The 27746-nt window shown below is 31.3% G+C and overlaps 2 protein-coding genes across 2 annotated transcripts; both read right to left on the bottom strand.

The window, feature by feature from the left end:
- Positions 1-114: 114 nt before the first annotated feature.
- Positions 115-27691, bottom strand: LOC125840299 (putative receptor protein kinase ZmPK1). Its single transcript, XM_049519263.1, has 3 exons — positions 26716-27691; positions 7433-8038; positions 115-953 (listed from the first exon to the last, which is right to left on the bottom strand). The coding sequence occupies exons 1-3, from the start codon at positions 27689-27691 to the stop codon at positions 115-117; spliced, it is 2421 nt and encodes an 806-aa protein (XP_049375220.1).
- Positions 13135-13910, bottom strand: LOC125840469 (serine/threonine-protein kinase ATG1c-like). The gene is made up of 2 exons (XM_049519463.1): positions 13865-13910; positions 13135-13620 (listed from the first exon to the last, which is right to left on the bottom strand). The coding sequence occupies exons 1-2, from the start codon at positions 13904-13906 to the stop codon at positions 13381-13383; spliced, it is 282 nt and encodes a 93-aa protein (XP_049375420.1). The 5' UTR covers positions 13907-13910; the 3' UTR covers positions 13135-13380.
- Positions 27692-27746: the final 55 nt, after the last annotated feature.

Raw genomic sequence — 27746 nt, 5'->3', positions numbered from 1 at the left:
GCGAATATTAAGAGAATTATAAGAGTTTGATAGTCAAAAATGAAAAAACAAAATGGTTTATTCAATTTCCATTCACAAATTCCAATCAGTGTTTACATTTAGAAATGGAAATTCCTATGTTATATGTGTTGTTTCATCTTCACAATCCAGCAATGTTTGGACTACTGAGGCCATTGTAGGCCTTTTGTTTCTGTCCTGCTCAACACAAGAAAGGCCTATTTCAATCAGTGTCACTGCCTGGTTCTTGCTAAATTTGCCTTCTAGTCGTGGATCAACAAGTTTCTCCACCCAAGAATCTTCTCCACTTTGAATCTTCCTCTTCACCATCCTGACAAATTTTCCGAGCTGTGAATCTTGTTCGTGATCACATTCACTATCATCCACCACCCAACTTGACAGCCTACTTCCTTTGATCATTTCTAGTATTACAATCCCAAAGGCATAAACATCAACTTTTGCTGTTATAGGTTGGTTCAAAGCCCATTCAGGAGCCATATAGCCTTTAGTACCGCGAATCTTTGTGAAATCTGAACCAGGGCCGCCTCTTTGAGAGAGCTTTGCAAGTCCAAAATCTGCAATCTTGGGCTCAAATTCACTATCGAGAAGTATATTTTCAGGCTTAACATCACAATGAATCACCCATTCAAGACATTCATGATGAAGATATGCCAGACCTTTGGCTGTCCCTAGTGCCACTGCAAACCTTTGTTTCCATCCAAGAATATCAGCCCTGGAAAGATGCCTGTCAAGTGATGAGTTCTCGACGTATTCATAGACCAAAAGCTGACGTCTACCTTCAGAACAAAATCCCCACATCCTCACCAAATGCATATGGTTGAATCTTCCTATGGTCGTCATCTCTGCCCAAAATTCTTCTTGAAACTCATTTGCAAGTTTCTTGACTGCTACTGCTCTTCCGTCTGCTAAAACTCCTTTGTAAACAGCTCCTGAACCTCCTCTTCCTAGCACAACCTTGAAGTTTTTTGTTGCTTTCTTAAGTTCAGTATACGTAAACCTCCGGAACTGAGTCGATGACACCAATTTATATCCATCCTCAATGGAAGCAGGAATCCCATGTTTACTGGACAATGCCCACCAGCCTAACACGAAGAACAGAATCTCTATTCCACCAAGGGTGAAACAAAACAGGTAAAGATAAATCCACTTCACCATAGAAGGAGAACCAAAAAGAACGTTTTCGGGACTCAATCCACATTTTGCATCAGTACCTTCAAGCATCAAAACACCTGATTCTGATGCACTTAGATTCATAGGGACTTTCATAAATACACTTTCAGGAAAACCAGGAGACCTGTATCCATTAATAAGGATGCCTTTAGTATAGCATGATCCCTCACCAGTTAACCTATAAACAAATGCACGACAACTTGGATCGTCCAAGCACAATGCCCTACAAGATTCAAATGACAAAGGAGTAGTGATATTGAGATCAAAACCCCAGTAATTAACATTAGGAATCTCCACAAACTTTACATGTTGTTTAGACTCCAAACTTCTTGATCTAAACAATGGCCTACAACCTCTACTCCAATCACTTCCATTAACCATCTCATATCCAGGAGGACATGTACATTTAGGCTTCGATACATAAGTACATATCGAAAATTTTCCACATATTCCATGCACAATACAAGGTTGTGCAATAGCTTGCCACGACATCTTCCATAACCATGTTGAGTTATCCAAACTATACATCCTCAAATTCCCATCAGTATCTATTGTCAATCTTCTCAATATCCCAAACCCCATATCAGAAACATTGAATTGCAACATATCACTTGAGAAAAATCTACCCATTCCATCAAAATAAGCAAATCTACTACTATTTTGACTAGTTCTACCATTCCCATACGTATCCCTATCGAGATTAGGCCAGTATATACTCGAAACTAAAGGACCATCATAAATCATTCTCAGTACATTATCACTATCAAAGTACAAACTAAAGTATCCAGGTGATAAACTCCCTTTCCTTAAAGGAGGAACCAATCTATGATTCTTGGTAAATCTTTGATAAGGCAATAAAGTATCCGTAGGCAAATCAAAACTCTGCCACAAAACATCACCTTTAGGATTCTTCAATACTAAGTTTCCTGTTTCAAGAACCTCTGCCTTTTCAACATCAAATGATGTTGTGTTTGTTTGCCAAACAATTGTATCATCAACATCTGTTAAAACTAAAGCTCCATTCTTTCTTAATGTTAACTTTGACCCTTTGAGATCAACATGCCTATCTTGTTTAGCATTCCAAACAACAGTTTTTTCTCTTGAATTTGTGTACCAAATTCCAAAATAATAAGCATTAGTAGTACTTTCTATAGGATAAAAACCACAAGTGAATGTTTTTTGTGGAGAAGTAATGAAATGTGAATCATCTTTAACTGAAAAAGAATCACCTTTAAGCAAAATTCTTGATGATGTTATCAAAGGGAAAGACAAAACAAGAAATGAAAAAACTAAAAAGGGAAAAAGATAGTAAAGATTCAAACTTTTCATGGTTTCAAGAATTTGGATAAAATCATAAATGTTGAAAGTAGATGAAGGGAAAGAAGTGATGGGGTTGCTTTATAATGTATAGTTTTATTTTTTCAAGATTTAGAGGCATTAGTCAAACATCTCAAATTGGTTCAAGAATTTAAAAAATAAAATAAAAGAAACATCCTAGTTGGTTCAAATTGAAAGGACAAAGATAGTAAAGTATTAATACTATAATAATTTATTAGCAAGTGGGAATTTAAGAATGACAATGATTTGAGGACATGTTTTTTTTTTTTTTTTTTTTTAAGTTGGTACTTTTGTTCTGTTTATTTTTACTCGTTCATTATACTCAGGTCCTTATCCATACATTATTAACTTTAATCAATTCGTATTGCATTGATTCAATTATTTTATTTATTATTTTATAAAAATATGTTAAATTAATACTAAACAAATAAAATGAACCGACGATATATAAATAGGCAAATGTTTTGTTGACATTGAGGCGACTAACAAAGATGGTTATCATTATTAGGCTTGGTTATTGATGGAAGAATTATACTATATTAAAAAGAAAGAATTAACGATTGGTTTAATGATCGATAAAATGTGGACGTAAATTTTAAAGATCATGATCCAAATTTCAAAGATGACAAAAAAAATAAAAATTCATATCATTTAAGCATAATATTAATAAAGAAAAAATGAAAACAAAAAGAATTAGTGATTTCATCCGACCCATTTTTGAATTATTTGGAATTAATTTTTTTTACAAATTAGAAGTCTTCTCCCAAATACGCATCACGCATGACACACACGGAAACAAATATAAATTAAGGGATGGATTCAATATTTCAGTATGATTGCATATATTTTTGACGTAGAATAAAAATTTATATATTAAAATATACCAAAATTATAATAAATACAAATTAATATGGATTCATATTTTCAATGTTTCATCTACCTCCCTTCTACAACAACCTCAAGAGTAATGGTGAACAATTCATAGTATTCTATTCTAATATTCCTTAAAGATAAATAACTTTTTGAAGATAATATTAATAAAATAATAATTAATTAAAAGAGCATGATTTTAGAGAGGACAAATCAATCCAGATATTTATTATTTTTTATTAAAAATAAATAAAATAAAATATAAAGTCGTAGTCGTAATATTACAAATGTGAGAAAAGGTCTGTAAAACAAACAAAACGTAAAGGAAGGTTTTTAAATTTTTTTCTAAACTTTAAATTTTAGAAAAAGTCATTAGTGGTCTTTAATTAATTTTTTTTTTCCAGTCTATCTTTTACCTTAGAAGAAGGGAACCCACATGATATTTCCACTTTATTTATTTCTCAGTAATTGTCATGTATCAAAAATTCCAAAGAGATAATTCATTGCCTCATAGACCAAAATTGGGATCTTAATATCACAGTTGAATTGTCTTCATTAGATTAAAAAATTATTGATGAGAGAATCGTGATTTAGTGACCATTTATGAAAATTATTCATAAATGATACTCAATTTATAATGAATGATTCTTTTGAAGTTATATGAATTATCTAAAAAAGTAAATACAAAGTAATGCTTGTCACAAAATATTTCTTCTCTCTTCAAGTTCTCATGATAAGGCCAATGCACCATCAATCAGTGTGGTGGCAAACACGATATGCTCTGCATTAATTTGTTTATCTTATAAACGGGGAAGATATAGAAAATATTTTGTGCTTGATTCATAAAAGGCATAATACATTAACATGACCATTATCTTAGTGTCAATTGACAATTATGACCTTTAACTTTGGGTCTGCATAAGTAGGCACTTAAACTTGTATAAAATTTAGCAAATGGACACATTCGTCCTACATGGCACCTACATGACAATTTTGTATCCTATGTGTATTATGCCATGTAGGACACTTGTGTCTACTTGTTCAATTTTATACAAGTTTAAGTGCTTACTTGTGCACATTCAAAGTTAGAGGACATAGTTGTTCGTTCAAGCCAACTTAAGGGTCATGTTTATGTATTATGCCTTCATAAAACTTCATATTCAATAGTATCGGTATATTATTTTGCTTAACTTGTCTCTTTCGTGACTTTGCAAACAAACCAACCAAACTTTAATCTACCTTGAATATCAAGGATTCTTAAAGATGACAGTAACCGTTACTCCATCCTTTTTCATCTCTAACTATTACTAACGCCCACCATTATTAACTATTATCATTCATTACTTACGACCACCGTCCTCATTCATAACCACCACTATCGTCAGTTACCACAACTAGTCATCACCATTAGTCATTATATTCGATCGTTACCGTCAACAACTATTATTATAATAACCATCCATCACTATATACTGACAATCACTATCATCAGCCATCACTATATATCGACAGTTATCGCTATCAATCACCACTATTAATTATCACTATCGTCAACCACAATTATCAATCATCACAATCAATTACCATAATCAACCACCATCATTAACCACTACCTATAAAAAGAAATTGGGAAATCAAGTAAAATGGCGACTCAACTAGGCCTATTTTTGAATTATATGGTATAAAAGAATATATTCAAAGTCTTCTCATATAAACTCATGATACAAGTGGGGAATAGATTAGAATTGGAATAATTGGGAGAGAGAGTTGCATTTGCCTTCCCATGGAGAACTTGTCAAAAGTCACTCACTATTGGTATTTTATATTGGTTTTGTTTTTCCAGTCTTTATCTTTACCTTAGAAAAAGGGCACCCATTGGAATATATTTCCAGTTTCCACAAGGCTAGTTTACTTAATTCCTCCATTCATCTTTACTTGTTCAGTATACTAAAAGTACTTATCCGAGAGTATTCATTTTACAACATTTAGATGAATTGTAATTAATAGGGATAACATAGTAAAATTACCCTATAATTTATTATATTCTAAAGGTGTACCAAATCAAACATATAATGAACAACTAAGGACGGACGGCATGAATATTTATTTCCTTTAAGTTAATGTCATGTACCTAAACTTCTAAGGTACAATCCATTGCTCAAAGACCAAAACTGGATTCTTAATATCACAGTTGAATAGTAATTAAGTCATGTTCCTTTTTATATGAGTCTTAATTAACTACTTCTATATTAATTAACTATGCAAAAGAGGTCGTCCTTATTACACCAAAAGAATAGAAAAAAAACTCGTGCATATCATTTTCAAGACAACAAAGAGAATAAAAAAGGAAATGACCTTGCACACACGCATTCGTAGTGGCCCTTGGACCGGAATATAAAGAAATAAATACATAAAGATTTCGTGAGGACTATATCAAAAGCATACGCAAAAAGGAGTGGCGATATACGCAAAAAGAGAGGCATCATATGTTTTTGCATCAGCAACAATACATAAGAAAGATCAATAACTCATCTCGAGACATGACCTATAAGTCATACAGACATAACTTTACTATAATCTCCTTTAGTTTACATTGATTAAAAAAAAAGATGTAGAATGGAAGGAAAAGGTATGAAATAGTAGGCATTTTTTGGTTTGTGATCATGGCTAAAATGATATTACTCCACTAGTTATATATAAGGACAGTAATTTAATCTATAATACTCCAATGTTGCATAAGAAGGAAACATGGAACATTAATGAAGGATGTTTAATTGAGATTTTACATTATTAGTCCCAAGCCCAAAGAAAGGAGGATGGTTGCCAAGGGTCAGTCGGAAACAACCTCTCTATCCCAAAGGCAGGGGGTAAGGTTGCCTACATGTTACCCCTCCCCAAACCCTACTTCTTGTTGTTGTTTACTTAAGATTTCGCAAGATGTTGATCTATTGTCTGAAAACTCTAAATGAAGAACTTCTATTTGTGTATTTTGAGTCCTCTGTTAAAAATTTTTAGTTAAAGATGAAAGATTTCCATCACAGAATTAGCTTGTATATATGATCAAGATTGCAGAAGTTAACGCGCGGATATTAAGAGAATTATAAGAGTTTTGATAGTCAAAAATGAAAAAACAAAATGGTTTATTCAATTTCCATTCACAAATTCCAATCAGTGTTTACATTTAGAAATGGAAATTCCTATGTTATATGTGTTGTTTCATCTTCACAATCCAGCAATGTTTGGACTACTGAGGCCATTGTAGGCCTTTTGTTTCTGTCCTGCTCAACACAAGAAATGCCTATTTCAATCAGTGTCACTGCCTGGTTCTTGCTAAATTTGCATTCTAGTCGTGGATCGACAATTTTCTCCACCCAAGAATCTTCTCCACTTTGAATCTTCCTCTTCACCATCCTGACAAATTTTCCGAGCTGTGAATCTTGTTCGTGATCACATTCACTATCATCCACCACCCAACTTGACAGCCTACTTCCTTTGATCATTTCTAGTATTACAATCCCAAAGGCATAAACATCAACTTTTGCTGTTATAGGTTGGTTCAAAGCCCATTCAGGAGCCATGTAGCCTTTAGTACCGCGAATCTTGGAGAAATCTGAACCAGGGCCACCTCTTTGGGAGAGCTTTGCAAGTCCAAAATCTGCAATCTTGGGCTCAAATTCACTATCGAGAAGTATATTTTCAGGCTTCACATCACAATGAATCACCCATTCAAGACATTCATCATGAAGATATGCCAGACCTTTGGCTGTCCCTAGTGCCACTGCAAACCTTTGTTTCCATCCAAGAATATCAGCCCTGGAAAGATGCCTGTCTAGTGATGAGTTCTCGACGTATTCATAGACCAAAAGCTGACGTCTACCTTCAGAACAAAATCCCCACATCCTCACCAAATGCATATGGTTGATTCTTCCTATGGTAGTCATCTCTGCCCAAAATTCTTCTTGAAACTCATTTGAAAGTTTCTTGACTGCTACCTCTCTTCCGTCTGCTAAAACTCCTTTATAAACAGCTCCTGAACCTCCTCTTCCTAGCTCAACCTTGAAGTTTTTTGTTGCTTTCTTAAGTTCAGTATACGTAAACCTCCTGAACTGAGTCGATGACACCATTTTATATCCATCCTCAATGGAAGCAGGAATCCCATGTTTACTAAACAACGCCCACCAGCCTAATACGAAGAACAGAATCTCTATTCCACCAAGGGTGGAACAAAACAGGTAAAGATAAATCCACTTCACCTTCTTAAAATCCAATACATACATAGAAGGAGAACCAAAAAGAGCGTTTTCGGGACTCAATCCACATTTTGCATCAGTACCTTCAAGCATCAAATGACCTGATTCTGATGCACTTAGATTCATAGGGAGTTTCAAGAATACACTTCCAGGGAAACCAGGAGACCTGTATCCATTGAAAAGGATGCCTTTAGTATAGCATGATCTCTCCCCAGTACGCCTATAGACAAATGCACGACAACGTGGATCACCCAAGCACAGTTCCCTACAAGATTCAAATGACAAAGGAGCAGTGGCATTGAGATCAAAACCCCAATAATCAACATTAGGAACTTCCACAAACTTGACATGTCTAGACTCCAAACTTCTTGATCTAAACATTGGCCTACAACCTCTACTCCAATCACTTCCATCAACCATCTCATATCCAGGAGGACATGTACATTTAGGCTTCGATACATAAGTACATATCGAAAATCTTCCACATATTCCATGCACAATACAAGGTTGTGCAATAGCTTGCCACGACATCTTCCACAACCCTGTCAAGTTATCCAAACTATACATCCTCAAATTCCCATCAGTATCTATAGTCAATCTTCTCAATATCCCAAACCCCATATCAGAAACATTGAATTGCAACATATCACTTGAGAAAAATCTACCCATTCCATCAAAATAAGCAAATCTACTACTATTCTGACTAGTTCTACCATTCTCATACACATCCCTATCGCGATTAGGCCAGTATATACTCGAAACGAAAGGACCATCATAAATCATTCTCAATACATTATCACTATCAAAGTACAAACTAAAGTATCCAGGTGATAAACTCCCTTTCCTCAAAGGAGGAACTAATCTATGATTCTTGGTAAATCTTTGATCAGGCAATAAAGTATCAGTAGGCAAATCAAAACTCTGCCACAAAACATCACCTTTAGGATTCTTCAATACTAAGTTTCCTGTTTCAAGAACCTCAGCCTTTTCAACATCAAATGATGTTGTGTTTGTTTGCCAAACAATTGTATCATCAACATCTGTTAAAACTAAAGCTCCATTCTTTCTTAATGTCAACTTTGACCCTTTGAGATTAACAGGCCTATCTTGTTTAGCATTCCAAACAACAGTTTTTTCTCTTGAATTTGTATACCAAATTCCAAAATAATAAGCATTACTAGTACTTTCTATAGGATAAAAACCACAAGTGAATGTTTTTTGTGGAGAAGTAAAGAAATGTGAATCATCTTTAACTGAAAAAGAATCACCTTTAAGCAAAATTCTTGATGATGTTATCAAAGGGAAAGACAAAACAAGAAATGAGAAAACTAAAAAGGGAAAAAGATGGTAAAGATTCAAACTTTTCATGGTTTCAAGAATGTGGAAAAAATCATAATTGTTGAAAGTCGATGAAGGGAAAGAAGTGATGGGGTTGCTTTATAATGTATAGTTTTTTTTTTTTTTTCAAAGATTTAGTCAAACATATCAAATTGGTTCAAGAATTAAAAAATTAAATAAAAGAAATATTCTAGTTGGTTCAAATTGAAAGGACAAAGATAATAAAGTATGCATACTATAATAATTTATTAGCAAGTGCGAATTTAAGAATGACAATGATTTGAGGACATGTTTTTTCTCTTTTCTTTTTAAGTTGGTACTTTTGTTGGTTTATTTTTACTCGTTCACTATACCCAGTTTCTAATCCATATCTAACTTTAATCAATTCTTATTACATTAATTCAATTATTTTATTTATTACTCCATTCTATAAATATACATTAAGCTAATACTGAACAAATAAAATGAACGGACAATATATAAATAGGCAAATGTTTGTTTGACATTGAGGCGGCTGACAACGATGGTTATCATTATTAGGCTTGGTTATTGATGGAAGAATTAAACTATATTAAAAAGAAAGAATTAAAAATTGGTTTAATGATGATAACGTGTGGAAGTTTAAAGATCATGATTCAAATTTCAAAGATGACAAAAAAAATAAAAATAAATTCATATCATTTAAACATCACATTAATAAAAAAAAAATGAAAGCAAAATGAATTAGTAATTTCATCTGACCCTTTTTTGAATTATTTGGAATTATTTTTTTAAAGAATTAGAAGTCTTCTCCCAAATACGCATCACGCATGACACACACGGACAGAAATATAAATTCAGGAACGAATTCAATATTTCAGTATGAGTTCATATATTTTTGACGTAGAATAAAAATTTATATATTAAAAATATACCAAAATTATAATAAATACAAATTAATATGAATTCATATTTTCAATGTTTCATGTACCTCCCTTGTACAACAACCTCAAGAGTAATGGTGACCAATTCATAGTATTCTATTTCAATATTCCTTAAAGATAAATAACTTTTTGAAGATAATATTAATAAAATAATAATTAATTAAAAGAGCATGATTTTAGAGAGGACAAATCAATCCAGATATATATTATTTTTTTATTAAAAATAAATAAAATAAAATATAAGAGTTGTTGTCGTAATATTACAAATGTGAAAAAAGATCTGTAAAACAAACAAAACGTAAAGAAAGGTCTTCAAATTTTTTTCTAAACTTTAAATTTTGAATCTGCTCAAATATAACTGGACTTAATTGGGGGTAGTTGCATTTGCATGCCTTCTCATGGAGGACTTGTAAATTAATTTGTCAAAAGTCATTAGTGGTCTTTTATTAATTTTTTTTTCAGTCTATCTTTACCTTAAAAGACGGGAACCTACAAGATATTTTCAGTTTATTAATTGTCATATCAAAAATTCGAAAGAGACAATTCATTGACTCATAGACCAAAATTGGGATCTTAATATCACAGTTGAATTGTCTTCATTAGATTAAAAAATAAGTTAAAATGTGGAAAGTGTTTATATAGCAATTTAAATCAGTCAAAAAATTATATGTCAGTACATTGAAAGGTTATAGTTTTAGCTATTGAGACTTTTCTGTTATATTGATGAGAAAATTGTGATTAAGTGACCATTTATGAAATTACTTAGGATTGATACTAGATTTATAAAGAACGATTCTTTGAAGTAATATGAATTATCTAAAAAAGTAAATATAAGGCAATGTTTACCACGAAATATATTGCTCTTGAAGTTCTCATGATAAGGCCAATGCACCATCAATTAGTGTGGTGGCGAACATGATACACTCTAAGATTCTGTCTTGTAAACAGGAAAGATATAGAAAATATATCGTGCTAGATTCATAAGATTCTATAATCAATAGCATCGATATATATTATTTTACTTAGCTTGTCTCTTCCATGACTTTCCGAACCAAACAATCATAGTCAACCTTATATTCAAGGATTTTTTATCTCTAACTATCACTATCGCCCACTATAATAAACTATTATCGCTCATTACCTACGACCACGGTCCTCATTCATAACCACCACTGTCGTCAATTACCACAACTAGTCGTCACCATTAGCCATTATATTCGATTGTTACCGTCAATAGCTATTACTATAATAATCAACCATCACTATATATGTAACAACAATCACCACTATCAACCATCACTATATATTGACAAATATCGCTATTAATCACTATCACTATGACCAACCACAATTATCAAGTGCCACAACCAACTACCATCATTAACCACCACCTATAAAAAGAAATTGTGAAAGCAAGAAAAATGGTGACTCCACTAGGCCTATTTTTGAATTATTATATGGTATAAAAGAATATATTCAAAGTCTTCTCATATAAACTCATGATACAAGTGGGGAATAGATTAGAATTGGAATAATTGAGAGAGATAGTTGCATTTGCCTTCCCATGGAGAACTTGTCAAAAGTCACTCACTATTGGTCTTTTATATTGGTTTTGTTTTTCCAGTCTTTATCTTTACCTTAGAAAAAGGGAACTCACTGGAATATATTTCCAGTTTCCACAAGGCCAGTTTACTTCCTCCATTCATCTCTACTTGTCCAGTAAATTAAAAATACTTATCCGAGAGTATTCATTTTTCAACATTTAAATGAATTGTAATTGATAGGGATAATGCAGTAAAATTACCCTATAATTTATTGTTTTCTAAATATGTGCCAAATCAAACATGTAATGAACAAGTAAAGATGGACGGAGGGAATATTCATTTCCTTTAAGTTATTGTCATGCACCTAAACTTCTAAGGTACAATCCATTGACTCAAAGACCAAAGTTGGATTCTTAATATCACAGTTGAATAGTAATTAAGTCATGTTCCTTTTTATATGAGTCTTAACTACTTCTATATTAATTAACTATGCAAAGACTCGTGCATATCATTTTCAAGGAAACAAAGAAAATAAAAAAGGAAATGACCTTGCACACACGCATTCTTAGTGGTCCTTGAACCGGCATATAATATGAAGAAATAAATACATAAAGAATTTGAAGGAATTAAATATATATAATAACAATAACAACTCAGTGTAATCCATGAGTGGGGTCTGAAACACATATCTTACACTATCTTTACGAGTAGAGGGGTTGTTTCCGATAGAACTTCTGCTTAAAAGAGAAATTATTGATAGAAAAGTCACATGATTTCTAAATACTACTACTAGGAGAAGAGGATACGAGGCAAGCCCCTTGCCTCTCCCACCTAACAAGCGACCACACTTTATCACTTACTAACCTTCTCGACCTCATATCTTCGTATTTATGGTCATATCCTTAGTAAGTTGAAGGTGTGTCAAGTCATGTCACCTCATCCTGTTCTTTTTTAGCCTACATCTACCTCTCCTATCCCTTGCTGCTACAACCAACCTCCCACTCTTCCAAACTAATGGATTCGCGCACCTCCTCCTCGACACTCTTGTCTCATACGATACTACTAGTCTAACAACTACTCTGTTGAACTTACCCTTAGATATATATAAAATCTTCCGACAAATAAGGTTTAGATGAATCCTTTGCGCTCCTAATTCAGCTCATGCTCTCTATACGGAGCAAATAATGGAACATAATAATAAATTAGGACCTACATCTAGGGGAGGGGGGTATTTTATTAGCAGCCCCCAGGCAAAACTTTAGTCTCTTAGAGAGTTGGATCTTAAGACCATTTAATTTGTGGACTGCCAATTATAATACAAGAACTGTAATTTGGTATATAAGAATCACAGTGTGCATCAGATGTTAAAATCTGAACATACAATGCATAGTTTAAAGCATGTCGTCCGACACAAATTAGAATATTTTCTGTGCCTTCTATCACATCACTCGATCTATTCCATTTTTTTGCCAATTTTTACAGGTGAAAGAAATGGAAATAATAGAACAAACTTATTTCTACCTTGGCGAATGTAGAGAGGTTGTTTCTGACAGACCCTCGACTCCAAAGAAGTGAAATCAAAGCACTATTGTAAAGATACAGATATCTGAAGTTAAATTTTTAATAGGATGCATACCACTAGTCTTTAGAAAAGATGGATATCAGCTAACAAAGAGCTCAATGTGCTGATAGAGGCTTTGCCTCCAGATGAACATAAGGAGATGGTCCAGGGGAATTAAAATTTAATTAACGAAAAAGAAACATAATGTTACAAGCGTTAAAGAAAATGAGTTGCCGTTTTTCTTTTTTTCTTTTTTTTCCTTTTCACTTTAAATATTGCTAAAAGAATAACTGTACAGACAAAAGAATTTTACAGAGTAAGGCATTGGCATGTTATCGTCGTTTTGTATTAACAGCTCTCTCTCCTCCTTATGGAGAGCAGTGTTGATCTTCACACTTGAGCAGAGCCATCATTTGAGACTTTGAAACGCTTTGCCTGTTATTAAGGACATCAATGTAATTTTGAAGCCTATAACGATCCGAGTTTGTTAGAGAAAATGGAGGGTTTAAAATCAGAGATGGTGCTTCCACTTGAAGGAATGCTAACAACCGCACAGCTTTTGAATAGAACATGACTGCATTTTCAGTCCGACTCATGTACTCATCAACCTGCCACAGTAACATAACTTCTGGTAAATGCTTACTGCAATATTGAGTCTCATTAAACAAAAAAATAGGGACTGTTGTCTTCTGAAAGGAAAAAAGACGAAGCATCTGAACCAGGAGTAGTAGAGGACAAGAAAAAAACTTTCTGATTCCCTCTGTCCTAAAGTTTTATAATGAAAGTCACTCTGTTTATGTTCGAATTCAATTCAACAAAAACACCAGGATAGACCAAGATAAGAACACTTACAGCTCCCTTTCTACCCAAAGCCAGGGCAGATTGAAATATCATCTCCATTGCACACTAATAGCAGTAGCTCAAGGAGCAACTATTTCAATGATTTATTTACAGAACAGCAATATCAAAATCAAGCTTAACACAAACCTCAGTTCCAGCTTTGAAAAGAAATGATGGATCAGCCAACATTCTGTTCCGCAGCATAGCGGACGACCTCATTGCAGCCCCGTGCCAAGCTGACCCCTACATTCACGAAAAGACGAATTGCCAATCAAAAATACAATCAAAATGCACATTTCCAATAAACCATTTTGTAAACAGGTTAATCATTTCCACCTAATCAAGTTTTACCTGCAAGTCCAAATATCTAAGCAAAAGTAGCTTTCTGATCCCAACACTCTTTGCAGCCTCTATCATATCAGCAGGAAGTGTAGCCCCACGAGACTCTGCCTCTCTCATCACATCCTCAAACTTCAGTAATGGCCCAAATTCATCTTCTTCCTCATCACCTTCTCCATTGTCCCCTCCACCACCACCTCCGCCGCCGCCACCACCACCAGGGTATTTCCCATTTCCACCATTCCCAACAGCTAAATCTCCCTCCCCATCACCACCATTATCAGCATCAAGAAGACTTACGTCTTTCCCAACAGAATAAGTATCATTCTCTTTGAGTACTGTCTCTATACTAACACCAGATATTGATTTACCCTCTGGATTCAATGAACTCTTAACCAAAAATCTTGACTTGTAATTCTTCTGACAAACCAAATAACCGATTTTCCTCATACCCACAAAATCTTGATTCTTAACAAACGTAAAGTTAGAGTCTTTAATGGACCCCATGATAAAGATTTCATTTTTCAGAGATGTAAACTGAGATAACCTGATACCTGATGAACATCCAGCCATTTTCTACCAACCCCACAATTTTTTTGCTCAAATTAACACAAGAAAAGTCGACAAATATTCTGGGATTTCCCAAATAAAGCCTAAAAATGAAAGAATGCAGCAAAAAAAAGTAAAATATATAATGCTATTTAGATTAGATTTCGTGAGAACTATATCAAAAGCATACGCAAAAGGAGTGATGATATACACAAAAAGGAAAGCATCATATGTTACTATTGCATCAGCAATAATACATAAGAAAGTTCAATAACTCATCTCGAGACATGACCTATATGACGACAATTTTACTATACTCTCCTTTAGTTTACATTGATTAAAAAAAAAGATGCAGAATGGAAGGAAAAGGTGTGAAATAGTATACATTTTTTGGTTTGTGATCATTGCTAAATGATATTACTCCACTAGTCATATATAAGGACAATAATTTAATTTATAATACTCCAATGTTGCATAAGAAGGAAACATGGAACATTAATGAAGAATGTTTAATTGAGATTTTACATTATTAGTCCCAAGCCCGAATAAAGAAGGATGGTTGCCAAGGGTCAGAAACAACCTCTCTATCCCAAAGGCAGGGGTAAGGTTGCGTACATGTTATCCTCCCCAAACCCTACTTCTTATTGTTGTTTACTTAAGATTTTGCAAGATGTTGTTCTATTGTTTAAAAACTCTAAATGAAGAACTTGGATTTGTGTATTTTGAGTCCTTTTGTTAAATTTTCTTAGTTAAAGATGAAAGATTTCCATCACAGAATTAGCCTACAACCTCTACTCCAATCACTTCCATGAACCCCAATAGTCAACATTAGGAACTACAAGCACAATTCCCTACAAGATTCAAATGACAAAGGAGCAGTGACATTGAGATCAAAACCCCAATAATCAACATTAGGAACTTCCACAAACTTGACATGTCTAGACTCCAAATTTCTTGATCTAAACATTGGCCTACAACCTCTACTCCAATCACTTCCATTAACCATCTCATATCCAGGAGGACATGTACATTTAGGCTTCGATACATAAGTACATATCGAAAATCTTCCACATATTCCATGCACAGCACAAGGTTGTGCAATAGCTTGCCACGACATCTTCCATAACCCTGTCGAGTTATCCAAACTATACATCCTCAAATTCCCATCAGTATCTATAGTCAATCTTCTCAATATCCCAAACCCCATATCAGAAACATTGAATTGCAACATATCACTTGAGAAAAATCTACCCATTCCATCAAAATAAGCAAATCTACTACTATTTTGACTAGTTCTACCATTCCCATACACATCCCTATCGCGACTAGGCCAGTATATACTCGATTTATAAAGAAGGATTCTTTTGAAGTTATATGAATTATCTAAAAAAGTAATTATAAGGTAATGCTTGTCATGAAACATATCGCTCTTGAAATTCTCATGATAAGGCCAATGCACCATCAATCAGTGTGGTGATGAGCACAATATCATCTAAACATCATATTAATGAAAGCAAAAAGAATTAGTGATTTCATCTGACCCATTTTTGAATTATTTGGAATTAATTTTTTTTAAAGAATTAGAAGTCTTCTCCCAAATACGTATCACGCATGACACACATGGAAAGGAATATAAATCCAGCGACGGATTCAATATTTCAGTATGAGTTCATATATCTTTACCTTAGAAGAAGGGAACCTACATGATATTTCCAGCTTATTTATTTCCCAGAAATTTTCATGTACTAAAAATTCCAAAGAGATAATTAATTGACTTAGAGACCAAAATTGGAATCTTAATACCACAATTGAGTTGTCTTCATTAGATTAAAAAAGAAGTTAAAATGTGGAAAGTATTCATATAGCAATTTAAATCAGCCAAATATATATATATATATATATTACTTTACTCTTATTTAGAAGTGACACTTGGGTTGGGACTAACACAGCTTTAAGAAGTCATACCAAAAGCAGTTCAAGTTGTGGTTGGGACTAACACAGCTTTAAGAAGTCATACCAAAAGCAGTTCAAGTTGTACCAAAAGGACAAACAAAGCAACACGAAATTGTACCAAAAGTAACATAAATTGTACCTTCACTTTGGACCCATTTTATTTCTTTTATTTTCTTGCCTAGCCACGTGTATGCAGCCTTTTCTTTGGCAGACACGTATTACATCTTTAATTACTTACTTATTTGCTTTTATATATATAATAAGTGGGAATATCTACTACTTAGCACATGATAAGTGTTGGATGATATATGCTTTGATAGTGTTGTACATTCTTCTTTTATGGTTGTACCTTTAAAATTTATATTATTGGACAATTTAACACCATTAATTACCTACCTCATTTGGGCCCATTTATATATATATTTTACTCCTATTTAGAAATGGGAGTTTGGGAGGACCAACATTGCACTAAAGAGTTGGACTAAAAGCTATAGAAATTGTACATTGAGGCCCACCAAAAAGATGAACTAAAGTAACTTCATCTACTTCTACTTTTTATACACATTGAAATGTGTACTGCTTTCTGTAAACGTGTTTTTCTGACAATTTTGGTTATATTTTTCTTTAAAATAATTATTGCCTCGATTTTTTATTTTTTTTTAACATTTATTTTTTATTTTTAAAGATTGGAAATGTTATGTTAAAAATTTAAATAATAGAAAAAATGATTTATTTAACTTTTATCATCATCAATACTACTAATTTATTTGACGTTTTTTCTTAATCATCATCTCATCATTAATGTTATTTATATAATTTTCTTAAATCACTTATTTTTTATTTTTTAACTCTTTTATATATATAAAAGTTGGATATGTAAATGATGATGTGACATTTCTTAGAAGCTAAGATTACTATTTATCTAATTTTTCCAATTCTTTTAAAAAAATTGAAGATATCATACGCAAATTTATGGTCAAACTTAAACTATTTGATTCTCGAGAAATAAAAAGTGTTACATAAAATGGGACAGACAAAGGATAACTCTCAATTAAATTTATTTCACTTTTTATGTTCCATTTTTAACATAATTTTCCAAGTTCGATTTCTAGAAATTCTATAGTAGACCCATTTAAATTTTACTTTTTTGTTTTAAATTAGAGAACTTGGCCGCACTTCGCACGATCATTTAAATTAAATATTTTTGATTAATTTTATATTTACTCTGTTGTTTAATCGTAATATTTTTATTTGTTTTAATAATATGAAGATTGTGAAAAAAATAAAGCTTCACAAATTTTACGTCTATTAAATGAGGAAGAATATATTTTTTATCAAATAAGTTAAAATATATTTGCTAATAACAAATTCTTCCATTGCATGAAGTTGATCCTTTAATATATAATATATATTCCGGTGTACCATTCTTCTTAAATGTCTAAGAAATATCTCATAATGTCAAATAACACTGTAATACTCCCTCTGTCCCTAATTACTTGTCCACTTTTAAATTGACACATTTATTAAGAAATCAATTAATGACATAGTGAGTTTATCATTTTACCCCTATTAATTATGAAGTAGATGAAAAGTTTGCAATTTTCAAAGTAATTAGTTATTTAATTGAGGGTATAATAGGTAAAAAAAAATGTTCTTTCTTGATTTGTAAAAATGGACAAGTAATTAGAGACAACTATAAAAAGAAAAGTGAACAAGTAATTAGGGACAGAAGGAGTACTAAACAAATGCATCAGCAAATTAAATTTATATTCAAAATATATTGAATAATGACGTAATGATACCTTAATAGAATTTCCTATCCATTTAAAAAAAAAAAGTTTCACCCTTTCAATTTCATTATATCTTCTTATTTAGTAGAAGAATCATCATTTATTATATTCTACTCCACCTTAATTTGTACCATCAGAGTTTTAAGAATAAACATTAAATTTTAAATCGAAATAAAAAATCATTGAAAAATGACAGAAAAAATAATAATAGTATATGAAAATTAAAATAAGGTGCAAGAAAAGCCTTTTCACGATAATTTTTTGAAATATATTGATAACAATTAAAATGAAGCTGTTATTTTATCTTTAAAATTAAGTTTGATTGAATTGAATTAGTACAATGAGAAAAAATATAAACTAATAACTTTTTAATGTTATTAAATGCATTTTCTTTTTATTTGAGTAGTAGATTAAAAGTTCCGAATTAGGATATTAAAATAATATCTTACTCTCTCCTTAATTATTATGGTATTGCAAACATTTATTTTCCTTAAATGGTGATTCATTTTTCATTTACAGTTATATCCAATTAATTTCTAATGTATTAAATGTGGTTATGGGATATTCAAATAATATCTTTATCTTTCCTTAATCATAATAAAATTATAATTTAACATTTAATTTTCTGAAATGATAATTTTGTTTTAATTCCTAGAACATATTGTTTACTATATTGAATGTAATTATAATAAAAACATATTGTATTTAGTATGACAAAAGAACTCAAAAATTGGAGAAATTAGATAAATAGTAATCTTAGCTTCTAAGAAATGTCACATCATCATTTACATATCCAACTTTATATATATAAAAGAGTTAAAAAATAAGTGATTTAAGAAAATTATATAAATAACATTATTGATGAGATGAAGATTAAGAAAAAACGTCAAATAAATTAGTAGTATTGATGATGATAAAAGTTAAATAAATCATTTTTTCTATTATTAAAATTTTTAACATAAAATTTCCAATCTTTTAAAATTAAAAATAAATGTTAAAAAAAATAAATCGAGGCAATAATTATTTTAAAGAAAAATATAACCAAAATTGTCAGAAAAAATTGATAAAAATAAATAAGTATCTATTACTAAGAATGGTGTCACTACATTTTCTATTTTAACTTTATTGTTACATATGGATAGAAACTTTTAGAAGAAGAAATGATCCAAAAATTTAAAAATAATGATTCCTTAAATGGTGATTCCTTTTCCATTTACAGTTTTTCAATTAATTTTTAATGTATTATATATGATTATGGATATTGGAATAATAATTTTATCTTTCCTTAATCATAATAAATTATATTTTAACCTTTGTTTTTGTGAAATGATAATTTTCTTTTCATTCGTACAACATATTGATTAATATATTAAATGTAATTATAATAAAACATGTTGTATTTAGTATGACAAAAGAATTCAAAAATTTTAAAAATTAAATAAATAGTAATCCTAACTTCTAAGAAATGTCAAAAAAAATAATAATATATATATATATATATATATATATATATATATATATATATATCTAAGAAAATGATATAAATTACATTAATGATGAAATGAAGATTAAGAAAAGAAGTAAAACAAATTAATAATAATATTGATGATGATAGGAGTTAAATAAATCATTTTTTTATATTTTGTAAATTTTCAATATAAATTTTTCAGTGTTTTAAAATTAGAAAATGCTAAAAAAATAAAACTAAAACTAAAAATCGAGGCAACAATTATTTTAAGGAAAAAATAACAAAAAATGTCAGAAACATTGATAAGAATAAATAAGTATCCATTGCTAAGAAGGTGTCACCCCCACATTTTCTATTTTAGCTTTATTATTACGTATAGATAGAAACTTTAAGATAAAGAATGATCCAAAAAATTTTAAAATAACAAATCAATTATGTAAAAATACATTTGTAATTCTTATAAAGTTACATTAACTAATTTCTTCAAATAAATAATTAAATGAAAGAAAAAAAAACTAATTAAGAAAATAATAGAAATAACACTAATTATGAGATTAATAGCATTGATGAGGAAAGGAACTAAATATGATCATCTTTTTAAATTCTTTTTTAAGAAAATATGTATAAACTTTAATTAAAGATAAATAAGAAAAAAAAAACTTTAATTAAAGATACAAAAAATCAAGACAAAATAAAAGAAGAAAGAAATTAGAAGAATAATGAGGTTGAAAGAAATAATATCTAATTTTCTCTCTTTTCAAATCACAAAATAAATTTTTGCTTGTTCTCCTCCTAATTTGATACGAATTCCATAAATAGAATTATTTTTTCTCCAAATAATTTTTCTTATCCTTTGAAACACTAATCAACCTTCTTATAAATTTCTCAACCACAATGAATTTTCTTTCCTTGTAGGAGGAATAAACATTTTTTCAAAAAGTCTTTTATTTGAAAATTTTTTTTTGATACATAATCTCTTTCTTTACATCAATGTCTTCACAAGAATCATGAGATATTCTCTCTTTCTCCTTTGTTAAAAAAGTCACATGACCTAGAAATTTGATGGACATCTTAGCGACAGAAGTTGATACCATATATTGATCATCATCGTCAGAAGAAGAAGAGCCAAAGTGAAGAAATTTGTTCTTATTTGTTACAAATGCTCAACTATATATATATTTTTTATATAGGCTAAATAATTATAAACAGTTATAAACAATGAATAGTTTTTATCTTTTCATCTTCCATTTCCATTTACTTAAATCTATATTAGTGTAATGGATGTTATAAAGGGCATAATTAATCGGGTATGACATAAATACTTTTTTAAAAAAATACAAATAAAAAATACAAAACAAAGATAAAATGTCAAAAAAAAGGAGAAAAAAGATGAATAGAAATATTGGTCATAGAGAGATGTCACATCAAATTGTCTATATTCAGCTTTATATGTACATATATAGGTTCATGCCCTTAGATGTTATTTTATTACTTTAGCTGGCATTGACATTTTTGTAAATCTGATATCTACTTTGGAACATTTTATAATGTGGCATAGGCTGACAATTGAGATCATAAATTTAAAAATAATAAAATTTAATCTATTATAATACTAATATCAATATCATAAAGATATATATATATATATATATATATATATATATATATCATTTAAAAAATATATAAAAAGTATTATAAATTGTAATAATTAACCGCTTTATTTTTTTTAAATCATATAACTAATTTGATTTACACTCCAAAATTCATAGGTGTCACATAATTTACACATTAATTCTTCATTACTTAATATATGTATTTATATCAATGACATATAAATTGAAATAAAAAAATTACATATTTTATTTGAAAATCACGTAATAGTACTATAAGGTATAATAATTAACAACTTAACATATTTTAAAATTTTAGTTGACTCTCCAAATTTCATATGTCTCATGTAATTGAGACAAAGAAAAACATATATTGGTTTAAAATTAATAAAAATATTATAAATTATAATAATTAACAACTTAAAATTTATAAAAAAAATTCTTTAAAAAAATTTAGTTGCCTCTCCAAATTCAATCGGTATTACAATAATTAAAACATAAAAATTACATAAATTGAACTCCTGCTGACATTTATGTTTCCTTTTTAAAAAAAATTTCTTTTATACTTCAATTAATAGCTTAAAATATTTGAAAACATATAAAAAGTTTTTGTTAACTTTCAAAATTTCATCTATAGCGCATAAATTGGGAGAAATATAGATATATAGATATTTTAAGTTGCTAATTATTTTGAGTTATAGTACGTTTTATGTAATTTTCATATATATTACTCGCTTTGTCCTGATTTATGTGATACAAATGAAATTTCAAAAGTCAATGAATTTTTTATAAGTTTTTTTTATATTAACTTGTTAATTATTGTGATTTATAATATATTTACGTAAAACATACTCTAAATAAAAATAATTAGCAACTTAAAATATATAAAAACATACTAAAAAATTGATTAACTTCAAATTTCATATGTACCACATAAATTGAAACAGAAACAGTAACATATATTGGGCCCCGTGCTGGCACGGGGTCCCATATCTAGTATATATATATATATATATATATATATATATATATATATATATTGTGTGTGTGTGTGTTAGTGCATTGGAAGGTTATATTTTTAGCTATTGAGACTTTTCTTTTATATTGATGAGAGATTTGTGATTTAGTGACCATTTGTAAAAATTATTTAGGAATGATACTCGATTTATAAAGACAGATTCTTTTGAAGTTATATGAATTATCTAAAAAAGTAAAAATCAGGCAATATTTGTCACGAAATATATTGCTCTTGAAATTCTCATGATAAGGCCAATGCACCATCAATCAGTGTAGTGGCAAACACGATATGCTTTGCATTAAGTTGTTTATCTTATACACGTGGAAGATATAGAAAATATTTCATGCTTGATTCATAAAAGGCATAATACATAAACATGACCATTATCTTAGCGTCAATTACCAACTATGACCTTTAACTTTGGATCTACACAAGTAGGCACTTAAACTTATATAATATTTAGCAAATGGACACATTCGTCCTACATGGCACCTACATGACTATTTTGTATCCTACGTGTATTATGCCATGTAGGACACTTGTGTCTACTTGTTCAATTTTATACAAGTTTAAGTGCTTACTTGTGCACATTCAAAGTTGGAGGGAATAGTTGTTCGTTGAAGCCAAGTTAAGGGTCATGTTTATGTATTATGCCTTCATAAAACTTCATATTCAATAGTATCAGTATATTAATTTGCTTAACTTGTCTCTTTCGTGACTTTGCAAACCAACCAACCAAACTTTAATCTACCTTGAATATCAAGGATTCTTAAAGATGACATTAACCGTTACTCCATCCTTTTTCATCTCTAACTATTACTAACGCCCACCATTATTAACTATTATCATTCATTACTTACGACCACCGTCCTCATTCATAACCACCACTATCGTCAATTACCACAACTAGTCATCACCATTAGTCATTATATTCGATCATTACCGTCAACAACTATTATTATAATAACCATCCATCAATATATACTGACAATCACCATCATCAACCATCACTATATATCGACAGTCGTCGCTATCAATCACCACTATTAATTATCACTATCGCCAACCACAATTATCAATCATCACAATCAATTACCATAATCAACCACCATCATTAACCACTACCTATAAAAAAAAATTGGGAAAGCAAGTAAAATGGCGACTCAACTAGGCCTATTTTTGAATTATATGGTATAAAAGAATATATTCATGATACTAGTGGGGAATAGATTAGAATTGGAATAATTGAGAGAGAGAGTTGCATTTGCCTTCCCATGGAGAACTTGTCAAAAGTCACTCACTATTGGTCTTTTATATTGGTTTTGTTTTTCCGGTCTTTATCTTTACCTTAAAAAAAGGGCACCCATTGGAATATATTTCCAGTTTCCACAAGGCTAGTTTACTTAATTCCTCCATTCATCTTTACTTGTTCAGTATACTAAAAGTACTTATCCGAGAGTATTCATTTTACAACATTTAGATGAGTTGTAATTAATAGGGATAACATAGTAAAATTACCCTATAATTTATTCTATTCTAAAGGTGTACCAAATCAAACATATAATGAACAACTAAAGACGGACGGCATGAATATTTATTTCCTTTAAGTTAATGTCATGTACCTAAACTTCTAAGGTACAATCCATTGACTCAAAGACCAAAACTGGATTCTTAATATCACAGTTGAATAGTAATTAAGTCATGTTCCTTTTTATATGAGTCTTAATTAACTACTTCTATATTAATTAACTATGCAAAAGAGGTCGTCCTTATTACACCAAAAGAATAGAAAAAAAACTCGTGCATATCATTTTCAAGACAACAAAGAGAATAAAAAAGGAAATGACCTTGCACACACGCATTCGTAGTGGCCCTTGGACCGGAATATAAAGAAATAAATACATAAAGATTTCGTGAGGACTATATCAAAAGCATACGCAAAAAGGAGTGGCGATATACGCAAAAAGAGAGGCATCATATGTTTTTGCATCAGCAACAATACATAAGAAAGATCAATAACTCATCCCGAGACATGACCTATAAGTCATACAGACATAACTTTACTATAATCTCCTTTAGTTTACATTGATTAAAAAAAAAGATGTAGAATGGAAGGAAAAGGTATGAAATAGTAGGCATTTTTTGGTTTGTGATCATGGCTAAAATGATATTACTCCACTAGTTATATATAAGGACAGTAATTTAATCTATAATACTCCAATGTTGCATAAGAAGGAAACATGGAACATTAATGAAGAAAGTTTAATTGAGATTTTACATTATTAGTCCCAAGCCCAAAGAAAGGAGGATGGTTGCCAAGGGTCAGTCGGAAACAACCTCTCTATCCCAAAGGCAGGGGGTAAGGTTGCCTACATGTTACCCTCCCCAAACCCTACTTCTTGTTGTTGTTTACTTAAGATTTCGCAAGATGTTGATCTATTGTCTGAAAACTCTAAATGAAGAACTTCTATTTGTGTATTTTGAGTCCTCTGTTAAAATTTTTTAGTTAAAGATGAAAGATTTCCATCACAGAATTAGCTTGTATATATGATCAAGATTGCAGAAGTTAACGCGCGGATATTAAGAGAATTATAAGAGTTTTGATAGTCAAAAATGAAAAAACAAAATGGTTTATTCAATTTCCATTCACAAATTCCAATCAGTGTTTACATTTAGAAATGGAAATTCCTATGTTATATGTGTTGTTTCATCTTCACAATCCAGCAATGTTTGGACTACTGAGGCCATTGTAGGCCTTTTGTTTCTGTCCTGCTCAACACAAGAAATGCCTATTTCAATCAGTGTCACTGCCTGGTTCTTGCTAAATTTGCCTTCTAGTCGTGGATCGACAATTTTCTCCACCCAAGAATCTTCTCCACTTTGAATCTTCCTCTTCACCATCCTGACAAATTTTCCGAGCTGTGAATCTTGTTCGTGATCACATTCACTATCATCCACCACCCAACTTGACAGCCTACTTCCTTTGATCATTTCTAGTATTACAATCCCAAAGGCATAAACATCAACTTTTGCTGTTATAGGTTGGTTCAAAGCCCATTCAGGAGCCATGTAGCCTTTAGTACCGCGAATCTTGGAGAAATCTGAACCAGGGCCACCTCTTTGGGAGAGCTTTGCAAGTCCAAAATCTGCAATCTTGGGCTCAAATTCACTATCGAGAAGTATATTTTCAGGCTTCACATCACAATGAATCACCCATTCAAGACATTCATCATGAAGATATGCCAGACCTTTGGCTGTCCCTAGTGCCACTGCAAACCTTTGTTTCCATCCAAGAATATCAGCCCTGGAAAGATGCCTGTCAAGTGATGAGTTCTCGACGTATTCATAGACCAAAAGCTGACGTCTACCTTCAGAACAAAATCCCCACATCCTCACCAAATGCATATGGTTGATTCTTCCTATGGTAGTCATCTCTGCCCAAAATTCTTCTTGAAACTCATTTGAAAGTTTCTTGACTGCTACCGCTCTTCCGTCTGCTAAAACTCCTTTATAAACAGCTCCTGAACCTCCTCTTCCTAGCTCAACCTTGAAGTTTTTTGTTGCTTTCTTAAGTTCAGTATACGTAAACCTCCTGAACTGAGTCGATGACACCATTTTATATCCATACTCAATGGAAGCAGGAATCCCATGTTTACTAAACAACGCCCACCAGCCTAACATGAAGAACATAATCTCTATTCCACCAAGGGTGAAACAAAACACGTAAAGATAAATCCACTTCACCTTCTTAAAATCCAATACATACATAGAAAGAGAACCAAAAAGAGAGTTTTCGGGACTCAATCCACATTTTGCATCAGTACCTTCAAGCATCAAATGACCTGATTCTGATGCACTTAGATTCATAGGGAGTTTCAAGAATACAGTTCCAGGGAAACCAGGAGACCTGTATCCATTAAAAAGGATGCCTTTAGTATAGCATGATCCCACACCAGTTAACCTATAAACAAATGCACGACAACTTGGATCGTCCAAGCACAATGCCCTACAAGATTCAAATGACAAAGGAGTAATGGCATTGAGATCAAAACCCCAATAATCAGCATTAGGAATCTCCACAAACTTTACATGTTGTTTAGACTCCAAACTTCTTGATCTAAACATTGGACTACAACCTCTACTCCAATCACTTCCATTAACAATCTCATATCCAGGAGGACAAGTACATTTAGGCTTCGATACATAAGTACATATCGAAAATCTTCCACATATTCCATGCACAGCACAAGGTTGTGCAATAGCTTGCCACGACATCTTCCACAACCCTGTCAAGTTATCCAAACTATACATCCTCAAATTCCCATCAGTATCTATAGTCAATCTTCTCAATATCCCAAACCCCATATCAGAAACATTGAATTGCAACATATCACTTGAGAAAAATCTACCCATTCCATCAAAATGTGCAACTAAAGTATCCAGCTGACTAGTTCTACCATTCTGAGGCGCACTCCTTTCGCGATTAGGCCAGTATATACTCGAAACTGAAGGACCAGCATAAATCATTCTCAATACATTATCATTATCAAAGTACAAACTAAAGTATCCAGGTGATAAACTCCCTTTCCTCAAAGGAGGAACTAATCTATGATTCTTGGTAAATCTTTGATCAGGCAATAAAGTATCAGTAGGCAAATCAAAACTCTGCCACAAAATATCACCTTTAGGGTTCTTCAATACTAAGTTTCCTGTTTCAAGAACCTCAGCCTTTTCAACATCAAATGATGTTGTGTTTGTTTGCCAAACAATTGTATCATCAACATCTGTTAAAACGAAAGCTCCATTCTTTCTTAATGTTAACTTTGACCCTTTGAGATTAACAGGCCTATCTTGTTTAGCATTCCAAACAACAGTTTTGTCTCTTGAATTTGTATACCAAATTCCAAAATAATAAGCATTACTAGTACTTTCTATAGGATAAAAACCACAAGTGAATGTTTTTTGTGGAGAAGTAATGAAATGTGAATCATCTTTAACTGAAAAAGAATCACCTTTAAGCAAAATACTTGATGATGTTATCAAAGGGAAAGACAAAACAAGAAATGATAAAACTAAAAAGGGAAAAAGATAGTAAAGTTTCAAACTTTTCATGGTTTCAAGAATTTGGATAAAATCATAAATGTTGAAAGTAGATGAAGGGAAAGAA

The sequence above is a fragment of the Solanum verrucosum genome, unplaced genomic scaffold (assembly GCF_900185275.1).
Source record: "Solanum verrucosum unplaced genomic scaffold, falcon-dt-bn FXZP01000137.1, whole genome shotgun sequence".
Classification (NCBI taxonomy): Eukaryota; Viridiplantae; Streptophyta; class Magnoliopsida; order Solanales; family Solanaceae; genus Solanum; species Solanum verrucosum.
This window is presented reverse-complemented; position numbering and strand designations above follow the sequence as displayed.